We start from the raw sequence: 14,995 nt of genomic DNA on the forward strand, positions 1-14,995 counted from the left end.
ACAGATTCGAAATTCAAATGTAATATTTTTTTATAATTAAGTGTAACAGTATTTATGGCCAGACTAAGTATAACATACATGTGCCTAAATGAAGAATAACTTATATGATTAATACTTAGTAGTAACATTACAAAGTGAAACGTAATTCGTATACTTCCTTTATAACTCTATTAATATAAGCAAATGAAAACAATTTAATTGGTGCAGCTAATACGGGTTGTTTACGAAGCAGATTTATACATTGTTTTAGTTTATTAAAGAGACTAGTGCAGTCCGTCCATATACGTATATAGCACTCAAGAATCGCATACATATATGCAACTCTGAAATAATATTTGAAATGGTCCATGGAAATTTTTAAAGAATAGAAAAAAAATTATAACTAGGCGATCAGTCTAGATGATTTGTTATTTCATCGCCTCATAAATTTTTCATTATAATTATTCTTTTTTAAAAGTCAAATGTTAATTAAAATTCTGGTCGAACTTAGAGCTTCATATTTGTACCGTCATATTAATCTAAATCATATATAAATTGAGGTCGGTACATACTACTTAATCACGTAGGTGGTGTTGTATTGGGCATAATATGCAATTACAAAGTAATGGATACGTTTTAAATTTTATACTTAAATCCATTGAAAGCTTGATTTGTAAGCTTTGGCGAAAGGATTACAGATTGTATTAATAACTGGTGCCTTGTATCAAGTTAAGTGAAAATATTATTGGCCCTTAGGGACGTTGTGAAACTTGAATATTTTAAAATCAATATATCGCGTCGTACCGGTGCATATGCACGGGTTTCCCTGTATTTAAATGTCGGAAAAACCCAATTCCACTCACTTCGACGCCAGACAAAACAAATAAAAGTGACGGTAGGTTTAAAAATATAGAAATTTATATACCTATACATAATGTGTTACCTTAAGATTGAAATTAGATTATATGTTAGAATAATCTTAGAGATTATATAACTATTGTCGACAATCAGTGACTTGTTTGTAATTTAATGCATTTTTTCTTGTTAGACTAAGCTGTGAATACATTGAACTTATTATATATTATGCCGGGAATTAACTTTTCCCAAATGTCGGTCAATTGAACGTTGCGTGTCGACATGCTATAAAGAGGTTTATGTATTGGTTTGATTGATTATTCGATATTATAGGAAATGTGTTGTAAGATTAAGAAATTAATTGTATAAGTAAATGAGATTACAATATTTCATTAATTACCAATATGCATCTTTTTAACCGACTTTCAAGGCAGGTCTAATGGAAATAGATAATAGATAGATACTACCTACTTACTACATAGTAACACAAGTAGTACATTACTACATACCTATAATAGATAGGCCAAAGCCAAGTAGGCAATAGCCTACTTGGCTTTGTTGGACGAGTGGGGTAGCGCTTAGCGTTAGCGTTATAGTAATTAAATTAATTTATTTTGCGCTTTTGAGTGGTTTTGAAGTTCGTTCCATTTATGTTAATAACAATTCAATCATATTGACATGTGAGTGTCAAATTATATAATCTTATATCTTTAAACGATATAATTGGAATCTTGGAATCGGCTCCAACGATTTTCATGAAATTTAGTATATAGGGGGTTTCGGGGGCGATAAATCGATCTAGCTAGGAATCTTTTTTAGAAAATGTCATATTTGTGTTTTATCGACTTAAAACTAGCGACTCTTCCTGACATCTATTGGCGAATAAAAATACTAATACTATTTTTTGGCGAATAATTAAAGTTCCAGCAGATGGCATTGTTAAGTAACGAAGTCAATGAGTGTTTGCTTTGAGGTTAGACTAATTGTTTATATTGTTTTGTGTCTTCTTAATGCACGTGTTCACTTAAAATGCCTAAACGATCTTGGAAAAAAAACGCTTATAAACAATCTAACTTCGCGAAGTTATACCGAGCAAAGCTCGGTCATCCAGGTACTGTCTTTATTAATTTAATGAATCTTTTTCCCTATATGTGCGTCAACTTTCATACAACTTTGTATGCGCAGTTTTTGTAAAAATGGGTACAAAGTCCAACCAGGCTACAAGCATGAAAGCATAAAGTAATGAGTGGGTTCTCACTTTGACAGGACTTACATAGTGAGCTAGATTAGTCACAATACCCACCCACAAGACCTGTAACACAACACGACGTCCATTGTTTGATTATAACGATGTTTACGCGCTTCAAAATAGCTGCGGAAAAATCACGTAGACACAAAACATGACTGGACTCTGCGTAATAAAACATAGGTTCGTGTAGACGCTGTCCAGACTAATGTCATGTTATTTGGGAGAACGTTTGAATTGTTTATCTTTAGCACAGATGATATAAGAAGGTTCAAGGGAATTATGAGGTTTTTGGAACAAATTTTGCCTGTCATATTTATTGAATATAGTTCTTAAATTTTCTCTAATATTTTTGAATTTTTACGAGTGATACAATTTTTATGAATTCGTTAATCCGCCAGGAGTAGGAAATTTCTATATGTCAGATTAAAATACCTAAAAAATAAACACATTTTTCTAACAACATTTATGTCTAAAGTTTAGGACTTTATAAAATTTTATATGTCTCTTTACATTTTCAGCGAGATATCATTCCGTCAGCAGGTGATTATCGCATATAACGCTTGTTAAACGTCCCAAAATATAAGAAGCTTTGGCTTTATTTGCTGAAATCCACAAATGTTTATAAAAAAACGCTATTTTTGTTGTTTATTTTTGTTGATAATATTATGCACAATTAAGTGTTTGCTGGCAAAACTTATTATAGGAATAAAATATAAGAGGAACGTCTGCCAAAGCAAAAATTATAGAACTTAAATTTTTTGTGTGTCCCATAACTCCGTAAGTGATTTAATCAAAGATCAAAATCAAAAATATTTGATTGTCTGTCTGACTGATTGAACATTTACTACTACATTTACTACATTAATACTGATAGAACATTTACTGTCTAAATTACGCTTCTCTTTACACTGTGCTCCTGTACTACGCAAGGTACTGTTTCGTAACTCAAAACAATGTACCAGGTTGTCATGAATAGAAAGAGGATCATTGTATTCAAGCCATAATTTAATATTGTCTTTACTATATTTGCTAACAAATAGGAGGAAAGTATTTTTAAATTATTTTCAATATGATTTCTTTTAACTGATCAATTTTTTCACACATTTTTGTGGTTGATTCATATTAATTTACTGACTGATTATTGCCTGTCATGACTCTGAAGTGGACTCGTCTATAACGATGGCAGTAACAGGTATAAATAAATGTGTGGTTTAAATTAATTATTTTTAAAATGTTTAAATTATTTTTTCTAGGTTTTATGGCTAGTTTAACAACTTCTGCATATTTATGTTTTGTTTAATTTATCCGGCAGTTAAAATGACAATCTATCCGTGAGTTTATTTGCTGAAGCTGCCTTACTCATTCATACAGCGTGAGTGTAAAAAAAATCATTTAAATAAAATAAATGCATTCATTCACAAGCGGCCAACTACACTATAATCAAAACATCGGGTACCAGGCTAGCATGCACCGAAGGGAGGTGAAACCGCCCTGCGTTTGCCTGTGTGCATCATCTGTACGCTTGTGAACATATAGTTGGGAGTATAAGTTTAGCCTGCAGCTTTTCATGCTGATATTATTAATAAATCAAAACTTACAAGAATCATACGAATGCATATTGTAAGAGAGTTGGAGGTTTTCTTTTTAATGCCATATTATAAACCTGTTCAAATTTTTAGGTATTTGTACAAAATCATACGTTTAATAAAATAAATTGTTACTTATTTCACAAGTAATAAATTGATTGATTAATTCGTTATTTTTTTTGCATCAAAAAGTAATACTGCCCATAAATATTAAAAAAAAAAAATTATGTAGATTTATATTTATTTTTAAATTATATCGTTTAATAAATATTTTAATAAAATTTTCTAACATCGTTATTTAAGTCATGTTACTAAAAAGAAGCCTTCAGAGGCCTAAGAAAAGAAATATTATTATTATTATAATCATAAAGAGTTTTTTTTACGTGACCCTGCTTCTCGTGGTCGCGTGCTTTGGTTAGTTCAAAGTAAGAGAGATACACTGTAAATAAATTAGAAATTTTGTAATGTATAAGGAAAGACATTACAAATTATTTTGCTGTACGTAAAAGGGGTGGAGAAAGTCACGAAACCCCGCCCCTTGTTTACACAACTACCCCGTAATCCAAAACAATGTACCAGGTTGTTATGGATTGGAAGAGTACTTCAACTACTAAACAATATTGTTTACAAATCGATTCGAAATTCATAACAATGTACCAGGCTTACATATACTCAAGGAGCACTGATAGTGTATTTTATATTTAGATTTTATTTTAATTCAATTTTGATTTTCTGTAGTTGCAGCGTTAATATCCGTAATCATTGCTAGTTACTTCACAGCTGGAGTACCTGCTTCTGTTTTCAACTGCTGCATTTCAATAAGAATAAAAACGTGCGACTTTAAGGGTTCTGTACAAATGATCTGTACATACAGACAGCGTAGTCTTAGTGATACACACCCGTTTTACCCTTTGGGTACGAAACCTACAAAAAGGCGAGCGAAGCAATACCGATTTATTACATTACTATCGGTCCCCCCGGCTTCGCCCATGGTACATATATAGCCTATAGCCTTCCTCAATAAATGGGTTATCTAACACTGAAAGTATATTTCAAATCGGACCAGCAGTTCCTGAGATTAGTGCGTTCAAACAAACTCTTCAGCTTTATAATATTAGTACAGAAGTATAGATTGTATTGACGGAATACAACGCTCCGGCGCAACCATTTCCGATTTTAATGTATTTATTTATAGCGAACTCATTGAGAGCACTTGCGCTAATAATCTACAATCGTTCTGAGTGCAGCTCGCTACCTTCACACCAAATAAAACAATAAAATAAAGCGTGGATCAATTCGGTTCATGATGATAATGTAGCTGGCTTTATTGACCGTCTCCCGTGACAGTGCATGATTTAATTCAAATGATACGACACACGTGTTTGTGACGAACTTGCTTTCCATCCACGGCTCCTTCCTCGTTCTTAAAGAAGACAGATAGAAACATCGATGACCTTTCTTCTGGAAAAGATATATTTACTTTGACAGCAACCTGATAAATATGTATTTGCCAGCTGCGCTCCACGGTTTCACCCGCGTAAGTCAGTACCCCGTAGGAATATCGGGATAAAAAGTTACCTATATGTTAGTCTAGTTGTCAGTTGTCCAGCTGTCTACGTACTAAATATCATTGCAATCGGTTCAGTAGTTTTTGCGTGAAAGAGCAACAAACACACACACACACATCCTTACAAATTTTCGCATTTATAATATTAGTAGGATTTTAACAATGGTATAAATAGTAAACAAGTATTATTCAAGATTATATTAAGAACTATGTGTTAACACACTTATGTTAGCTTCACCTGTATGTTTGTATACTCTAGAGGCTTTTTTGATCCACTTTAAAAGGACAGATTTAATTCAAACTGTGTACACTTATTATATATATAATGTTGTGTACATCTGTAATAGGGTCAAGCATAAGAATATTGTCATCTGTAATTATTATTTTACCAATGTTACATATGCGATCTGTTGATGTACCTGTTTATACATAAATAAATAAATAAATAGAGGATCCGTGACAATACAATAATTTAATGAATCTATTTTATGCCTGGGTTTAATAATTTCCTTACGTATACTCCTTATATATGAACAATTGACGTAATTTAGTTGATTCTATCAGCTTTTTTAGCTATATTTATAATTTTCTTGTAGTTAAAATATAAGAATAATCATAACCTCGATCCACGCGACTTAAACCATACTCGTCGCACTAATTCGATTAACTTTACACGCTTTTCAGCAAAACAGTAATTGAAGGTTAACATAAATTAGTTTCCGAACGAATGCGCAAGCTCACTCGTCCGGATAATTTCTATGTAAATGTTATCACCATGCCGTTATGGGTTTTGACCGACTTCCATAAAGGCATAAACAATTTGGGTTCAAGTGGAATGAAAAATATCATATAGCTGTTCGCCCCGTCTTCGCCCGTGGTACATATACTATATGCAATGTCATTCAGCTATGCTGTAACTTTCTAATGGTGAAAGAATTTTTGAAATCGGTCAAATGGTTTTTACAAATTATTTAAAAAAAAACATTTATACACTTGAAAAGCCCGCGAAAGTAGTAGGTCACGTGAAATTTAGAGTTTCGACTTCAGATTTTATTTAATTAAATATGCATAAATGTTAAAAATGTATGACTAAATAAGCCACCAACTACCATGTCCAGTTTATTGGAATAGACAGATGTACAAATAACCTGTACACTTTCTCTGTAGGTTACTCTAAATACTTAATTAAATTCTGTTTTGCGGACCATTAAAATTAGTGCGTACTTAAAAGATCACGCCATCTATTCTAAAATAACATAAAGCAGTAGAGTTGTTTATCTGTTTGTTTAACCGCTAATCTCAGGAACTTCTGTACCCATTTTTAAATTCTATCAGCGTTGGAACGTACGTAAACCCTGAGTGATATACATTTAACATAATACTATAGGTTACATAATTCAAAAAATTCATTAAATTATAGTCACTGGCATCAAGGGCACATACGTCCCTCTCCCCTCCGGCGACCCGAATTAATTGTATCGGGTTTCCACCAATCTTGTTAGCTGCCTAGCCCTGAAACTTATGTGACTGGATTTCATTTCGTATGGATGGATTTCATTGGATTTAACAGTGTTTACTTATGCTTTAAATTTAACGAGACATGAATTTTATGGCTTTATTTATGAACCTCATTTTCGGCTTATAACTGTTTTAGTTTTGATTGATTCAATGGAAGAGGAAAGGAACACTGTGCTCAGAAGTAAGGGACTAAAAGTTTAATTTGATTTTTTTATGATTAGATATCCCGCTCATTTCGAAAATAAAGAGATTAAAATATTTATTGTTGAATTATTCATTTACTATATTATCTGTATTTTTCCTATATTGTCTGTATTTGCAATTCAAACCTCTTCTAGCGATCTTGGAATATGAAACAAAGTCATTTTAAATTAGCAATTGAAACGTAAGTGCGGACAATCAAACTGAAATTATTTAGAATGTGTTATTCGTCTATTTATATCTGAATGTGCCTTGTGTCAGCTGTCTTCGTATTTACAAACATTTTGATAAGACGCAAGTTGGGACAGTTAGCGATTAAATTAACAAGCATTCGTTTGAATCACTGTTAAGACCTAGGTATATATATTATGCTCGGTCCGCGATGACCATGTCGATAAATCTTATAAGTACTTATGATGGAGACAATTGGCGTTCAATGAGATACAGAAGATTCGAAGGTTTTACTAATTTGTGTACTATGTTCATATCACCGGCCGACCCGTTTTTCGTTAGATAGGTATTGCGCTTTTTGCAGTTAGAACTAGTTGTAGCTAGATTCCTTTAGTACTACTGATTTTAATTGGAAAAAAATAACGAAGTAAAATGAATGTAAATTAAATCTCAAAATTTAATGAATTAGTTCCAGTAATGCTAATCGATATTTTTTCAACATAACCCTCTTTTACATTATAATTTTTTCCACATAAAATTATTTTTTATTTCAAAATGATTTGTATAAATATTAAAATAAGTAGGAGTAACGAAGAGACGATCGTGTTGATTGTTGTTTTGGGAGTTATATTTTGCACAAAATCATCGATACAAATTTGTTTATATACAGTGGACAGTTATGAAGTCTTTATTTATTGAACATGTTTGTGTGCCATAGGCCTAAAATAATTGGTAGTTGAATAATGCAATAATGTTTACTTCTATTCCGCTACATACTCTGCCTTGCGTCAGGAAATTTGACTGTCTGCCAGCAGTCGAAGCTCGCAGATCGCCGTCATACGACCTACCACGTTTTCATGACGTACATAAAACATTCAATTCAGTTCAGGGTAAAGGTGGCGAGGTGATCTTGACAGCTTTCGTGTTTACGTGCTTCTAATAATGTTATGTAATGTCCTTTAGACTTTCGTCTTAAGAATTTAGACGGTTGCTAGACTGTTCTTGCGATTTATTGCTTAGCATATATATAGCACTTTTAACGATATGTTTTTTGTAAATTTATGTAAGAAGACGTGTTTAAGTTTGTGTTCATTCATTTTCAATTTTATTTATTTTCCTTTTTTTGATAAAAATGTCTTAAAATACATATGTATTTGAACTAATATTTAGATGTAACAATATTAACTTCTAAGTCTACACTTTAGGTTTTATCATTGTATATTATTACGCTAAAGTGGTTTACTTTAAAGTTTAGGACATGACGGACATGAGGACAGGACTGGCTACCACCACCAGGATTGGGAGTTATAAAATAATTTAGTCCAAACCATCGGCGTATTACTGCCGGCTTGAAATGATAACATCTGATTTAGTTTATGAGCTATAAGTCATTAATGGCCCGTTTACGACTATTTTACGATTATAGGAGGATTTTGAGACACTGCCGGAATTTACCGTACATTTGCTGAACACATTTTGAGGACTCAATTTATGATTCCGTATTTACCCGTTTTCCTGTTTGGTTTTATGTAGTGACGTCACTTCTGTAAACAGTGATGACAGTCATAGGGTTTCAGCTTGAACAAGGGTAGAGTACCTAGGTAGGGAAGGCAGTAGAAGATAAAAATTGTAATTATAATGTGTCAGAATCCAAGTATCTTTGCTGTTCATTATTCTACAATAGAAAGTGGATACTATTAATGTAATCTTATTACACAAAAACAAAATAAAAATCATGTACATATAAACTAATGATGCGTTTTCTGATCACTAAGAAATCTCACACAATGTAGAATTTTAAAACACACGTTCTAAGATATTTTAAGATTCATTTATATTTAAAAGCCTTGGCAAGATTAAGTGATTGATCATACGTATTCCCCTATGTCTGTATTCTATGATTAGACGGTTTGTTGATTTTAAGATTCAGAGGGGGTATATAAAAATATATCTGCAATATATGGAATGTTTCTAGCAAGACGATTTCTGAAGGCGTTTCTAACTCGTTATCCCGGCCAGGTTACGGCTGCTTCCAATGGCTGCTGCTCATGTCATGCGGCGCGGTGTACGCGGTGTGCGCGCTCAGCACGACCACCCTCAGCTTCGTGCTGCCGGCTGCGGAATGCGACTTCAGCCTCTCCTCCAGCGACAAGGGCCGGCTCACTGCCACCCCGCTTATTGGTGAGTGAACCAACTGGCAGATTAAATAGGTTTTTGAAATTAAAGGTTTGCAACATATGATATTTTGTTAATATTTTGTTTGCTTTTTTATGGATTTTGGTATTTTCTTAGTTATTTCTTTGCGAGTGTTTTCCACTAGAGTATGGGTATAACTCTGCAAGACTCCTTTTATAAAATTATAATATAAGCTTCTTTCTTTCAGGGATGTGCGTAGGTTCCTATTTTTGGGGTAACCTGGCGGACGCCCGGGGCAGAAAAAAGGCTATTATTGGAGCCCTGCTCCTGGATGCTCTAGCGGCGTTCCTGTCCAGTCTTGTTCAGACATTTCCAGCGTTCCTCGCTTGCAGGTATGTCTAAATCACAAAATTAATAAAAACAATATAGCAGGGACTTTTATATGAATTGGAAAGATCATAATATATTAGCTAAGTTCATTGGTAATAGTGATCTTAACTTGTGAAGTAGTCATAAGTATTTTTAATGGAAATAAGTGCTTGTGTTAAATGATATTTTATAGAGGTGTTAGAAATATGGTGGTGACCACTCAACTCTGCTTTACACCTACTTACCTTTCTCTGTCATAAAATACCTTCTTCAAAATATCTCAAATATCAAATGTCTTAAATTTAGCGTTTTATTAGCTCTCAGGAAGTGTTTATTGTTTTATATCTTTTAATTATTTAAAATAACAAATATAATTCTCCGACGCTACTCTTGCTAAACCCACCAACCCCCACTCCTATGCCGGTTTCAATCAGCGCCGGCGTACCCATTGTGTGTAGACATGTGCTGGTTTCAGGTTCTTCTCGGGTTTCGGCATCATCGGCGCCACGGGGCTCGTGTTCCCGTACTTCGGGGATTTCCTCTCGCTGCGGCATCGAGACGTGATGCTGTGCAGGCTGGAAGTATTCTGGACTTTTGGAACCATTTTGTTGCCAGGTATAAATAAGATTGGTGTTTATTCCACAGTATATACCAAGAACTAAAGGAATTGAATTAAAAATAATAGAAGCAATTTATTGAAATTTCTTCCTTTGCACTTTTTTAATTTAAAGCAATATAGTATTTTCCATAATAATTATTCATTTTTTTGGTTTGCTACAATTACTAAATACTTTAATAGATTTAGATGAATGAGTTTGTACACATATTGTCTCATTTCTTGTTTCTGTAAATTGTCAAAGTAAATTGAATTTTCAATTATCTATGCCTCATCCGCATCACCACAGCTTGAAAACGTTATGTCCGAGAAACAAAAAGATCGACGACATGTGACATTTGCCAGCCGCACTTGGCAGCGTTGTTGTTTTTGCCATTGCCGGAACCATCACAGGAGGCTTGTGCAGTGCAAATATATACAAACTGATGATGATGATGATAGATACCACCCGTTCCGTGCAGGCATCGCCTGGCTGATAATCCAGGACCCGCGGTTCAACCTGACGGCGGAGGGCGCGGCGTTCCAGTACACGTCGTGGCGCGTGTTCGTGGCGGCGTGCGGGCTGCCGAGCCTGCTGGTGGTGCTGCTGCTGCTGCCGTTCCCCGAGAGCCCGCGCTACTTGCTGCACGCCGACAAGACGGAGCAGGCGCTGCACGTGCTGCAGAGGATATTCGTCGTCAACACCAAGCTCACGGAGAGGGACTTCCCGGTTAGCTACACATTGTTTTATGGTACACGGTCTGTTTGTTTGACTCTTTGTCTGTTCTACACGTCTAAATCACTCAACCGATTCGGAAGTTTTATACACAGATAATGTGAGAATCGAGAAAGATCATAGGATAGGTTTTATCCCGAAAATTCCACGGGAAAGGAAAATCTAAAATCTTATAAATATACGTTGAATCTGTTGTCAGGAAAGGGATGAAAATAAAGTATTGCTTATGTCACGTGGTAGAATCGGTTGTTTACATTATTGTCAATTTAAATGAAATATAAAATTTAATAAATGGATGAATGCAATAATTTATACAGATGTAATTTAAATTGTTATAGTACAGATAAAGCTTACATTATTATATGCTCTGCTTGTGGTTCACAACTTTGCTCTTTAAATTATAATAATAATAACCGTTTTAATTTTTCCCGTGGTTACGCATGCGTTAAATTCGGAACAGTTTAATAGATGTTATTATACACTAGTGGTCCGCCCCGGCTTCGCCCGCGGTACATATATAGCCTATAGCCTTCCTCAATAAATGGGCTATCTAACACTGAAAGAGTTTTTCAAATCGGACCAGTAGTTCCTGAGATTAGTGCGAGACTAGAGATTAGTAGGCAAATAAACAAACAAACTCTTCAACTTTATTATATTAGTATAGACTAGCTGCGCCCCGCGGTTTCACCCGCGCAAGTCCGTATCCCGTAGGAATATCAAATTAATCATATCTTGTGATAGAGTAAACCGATTTCGATGAAACAAAAACTACGTTATACCTCAAGTTACGTATAATTTTTGTATGTAAACATTGTCTGCATTTAATTCGTAGATTTTACGTGATGTGCGCACAAACAAACAGACCAACAAACAAAAATATCAAAAATGATGGAAATGGGTTCTGTTAGTTATCTTTTCACACACTGGCTTTTTTTTTTTAATTTTTTCAATGTACAAAAATGACTTTTCTACAGATTTATTATATGTATAGATATAAACCTTCCTCTTCAATGTATCTTTGCATAAAAAACCGCATCAAAATCCGTTGCGTAGTTTTTAAGAGTTAAGCATACATAGGGGCATATTGCATACAAAGCAACCTTGTTTTATACTATGTAGTTATTGTACTCTTAAAATAATGTTATCTTACGTTATATAAAATATTATATAACGCAATGGCCTATGCTATAATGCTAGGAAACAGAATCTAAATTTACCGGTATGTTATAAAGAAGGAACCAAAATATTTGTGAATTTAAAAAGAAACTACATCAAAATTAAATCACAAATTGTTTTCGACATTGTTTGCATGTTTACATAGTAAAAGATTATATTTAGTATAAAGTTTAGATTATAAAGTTCCTCAGTTCATTTAGTATTCTATTTATATTTTTAAATCTCAATTCAAAGCAATTCTACGTTAGAGATGGACTAATTAACATTGCTTGTTAATCACGCCTTCGCAAAACAAGTTTTTATTTAGATTGGCATGGTTGACCATGAATTAAGTTGATACAAAAAAGGTCTATGTAAAATTGTTGTCTTAGAAAGTGAGTTTTATGAATACTTTATTTAAAACTGAACAAACTCTGTGAAAATGATAATTTATGGTATTCTTGTTTGGACGGCAGTTTCTTTAGATAACAAAAATAATTTAGTTACCAGATGGCTTCAGTTATTTTCAGAAATTGTAAGTATTTATGAACAAAGATGACGACGGAAACAAACTTTTTATACAGATTTCTTAAGTTGACTTTTGAAGTCGCTTTCTAATATGAAACTAGTCACAGGCCCCGGTTGCTGATGGGTTAATACATTTAAATTCAAAAGTCAACTTAAGAAATCTGTATAAAAAAAATGGGTTAATACATTTATCACTCGGTAATTATGTAGCTTTATGCTGTCTTAAGTTAAATTTTAAAACGCACAATGGTAGATGAATAATTTCTGCAAAAAAAGTCTACCATAAAATTCACTGGGGCAAGTACCACTTCAAATTTATCAATCAAACAAAAACAATCACGTCAATCAAAGCTCAACTCAAAATTGTTCATTTGTAACGAAAAAACCATAAGGTAAAAACTAAAAAAGCGAAAAGAGTCTAATTGCGGACCTCCTTCGTATATACGACGTCGGAAAAGCAGAAACACACATGTGATGTAAAACTCATGCAGGTGGAATCAATGATAAGCGCGTGCGACGGCGAGGAGGAGGACGTGGTGGCGGACCCGAACGGCAACGAGACGAAGACGCCGCTGACGTGGAGCCAGCGCTGGCAGGCCTTCTGGCGCCGCAAGAAGATGCTCGTCACGCCGCCCTACATCGGCCTGCTCGTGCTCTGCTGCTTCGTCGACTTCGGCCTCATGTTCAGGTGAGATATCGCCGTAGATCACCAATAAATTGTATTTTATCAAATCCGAACTATACGTATATTTACGATTATTATTAATATGTATGATTTGGTTAAAGTTATGCCATTTTAATAAATCTTTGTAGGATTTGTTCTGTTGTTTTTGACTTGAACTTGTGTAATAATAGGAGGATAAAGTCTTGTGTCCACTTGAGGGGTACGGGCACACACAAGGCATGCCTCACGTTTTACATTATGATTTTCTCATGATTTTCTTTACCAATATAGCAAAATTCGCTAACTAGTAGCAACTTAGTCATGTAAACTGGGTAGTTTTGTACCACATAGAACATATTTTTTTCTCAATCAATCAAAATTCCCAGAATTAGTTGTCAATATCACCAACGAGCATGCTATACCAGCCGTAGGAGTAATAAAACCATGAGACTTCTCAAAGAATCTACACGTCATATGTTAGATATAGCTATAATTGCTATATTTATGCCTGTTCCAGCTACTACACGCTGATGATGTGGTTCCCGGACCTGTTCGAGCGGTTCAGCCAGTTCTCGTCCCTGTACCCGGACATATCCGCCGGCGTGTGCGAAGTGTCCGCTAACGTCACCCGCTCCGAGCTCTTGGTTGGTTATTGGGTTCTTATTGTTGTGAAACAGTCATATTTCTTCTTTTAATACCGCATTACTGTCGTCACCACTAAAACATTTACTTTATTGATTTTTTTCAATTGCAAGTTACTATACTAATAGCTGGGTAATATCACATCCCACTTACACTATCACACTATCACATTATCACACTTCACACTATATTATAAATGTGAAAATTTGTTTCTTTGGATGTTTGTCTGTCAATCACACTGAAACTACTGAATGGATTTTGATGAAATTTGTATAAGAACAGGGTATAAGCAGACTTAGGTGATAGGATACTTTTTGTTCCGATTAAATGCTCCCTTGGGATAAAATAGGTATCTTGATAATTGGACGGAGCCGGGGCGAGCGTCTAGTTGACGAATTAGTGATTAATGTTACTAAAGATAGCGACGCATTACGCAAAATTACGTGAAATTTAGCAAAAAGCGCAGCACATCCGTCCTTTGAACAATATGTAAACGAAATAGATAACATGTAACATTTGTTATCAATATCTGAACCGGTGGTAAATGGCAAACTGTGCTATGATAACAAAGGTTTTTTAAGGGAAGACTTATTTAGTAAATAAGATTTGACTTAGAATTTGAGTATTAGTAAAAGTGTGAGTTAGGGATTGAATTATAGTTTAAGTAAATTATTGAGTTAGAGAATGAGTTAAAGTTGGAGTGACAGTTGAGTTGGAATTAGAGTTTTAGTTCGGGATTGAGTTGGGTCTGAGTGAGACTTAAAGATTGAGTGGGAATAATAGTAAGTTTGGATGCAGGGCAAGGCGGAGTGCCCGCAGGTGATCGACGACGCGGTGTACATCCACACGCTGGTGGTGGCGCTGAGCTGCGCGCCCACCGCGCTGTGGGTCGGCCTCACCATCAACATGCTCGGCAAGAAGCTCATGCTCGGTACGCGACTTCCATAGTGTTACATCTTTCTCTAAAATTATACAGCTGAAGTGTTTGTGCTGAACCAGCTAATCTCAGGAACTCCTGGTCCGATTTGGAAGCCGGGAGACCGC

At 34.7% G+C, this 14,995-nt stretch overlaps 1 protein-coding gene across 1 annotated transcript in view; it reads left to right on the forward strand.

Annotated features, from left to right (window-relative positions):
- LOC119837373 (synaptic vesicle glycoprotein 2B-like) overlaps positions 1-14,995 on the forward strand; it is a 33,279-nt gene that overhangs the window by 15,744 nt on the left and 2,540 nt on the right. The window contains exons 3-9 of the mRNA XM_038362944.1: positions 9,146-9,307; positions 9,510-9,654; positions 10,107-10,246; positions 10,709-10,956; positions 13,137-13,333; positions 13,827-13,953; positions 14,750-14,882. Coding sequence (XP_038218872.1) covers positions 9,146-9,307; positions 9,510-9,654; positions 10,107-10,246; positions 10,709-10,956; positions 13,137-13,333; positions 13,827-13,953; positions 14,750-14,882 — 1,152 coding nt within the window. The remainder of the gene's footprint in view (positions 1-9,145; positions 9,308-9,509; positions 9,655-10,106; positions 10,247-10,708; positions 10,957-13,136; positions 13,334-13,826; positions 13,954-14,749; positions 14,883-14,995) is intronic.

The sequence above is a fragment of the Zerene cesonia genome, chromosome 3 (assembly GCF_012273895.1).
Source record: "Zerene cesonia ecotype Mississippi chromosome 3, Zerene_cesonia_1.1, whole genome shotgun sequence".
NCBI lineage: Eukaryota > Metazoa > Arthropoda > Insecta > Lepidoptera > Pieridae > Zerene > Zerene cesonia.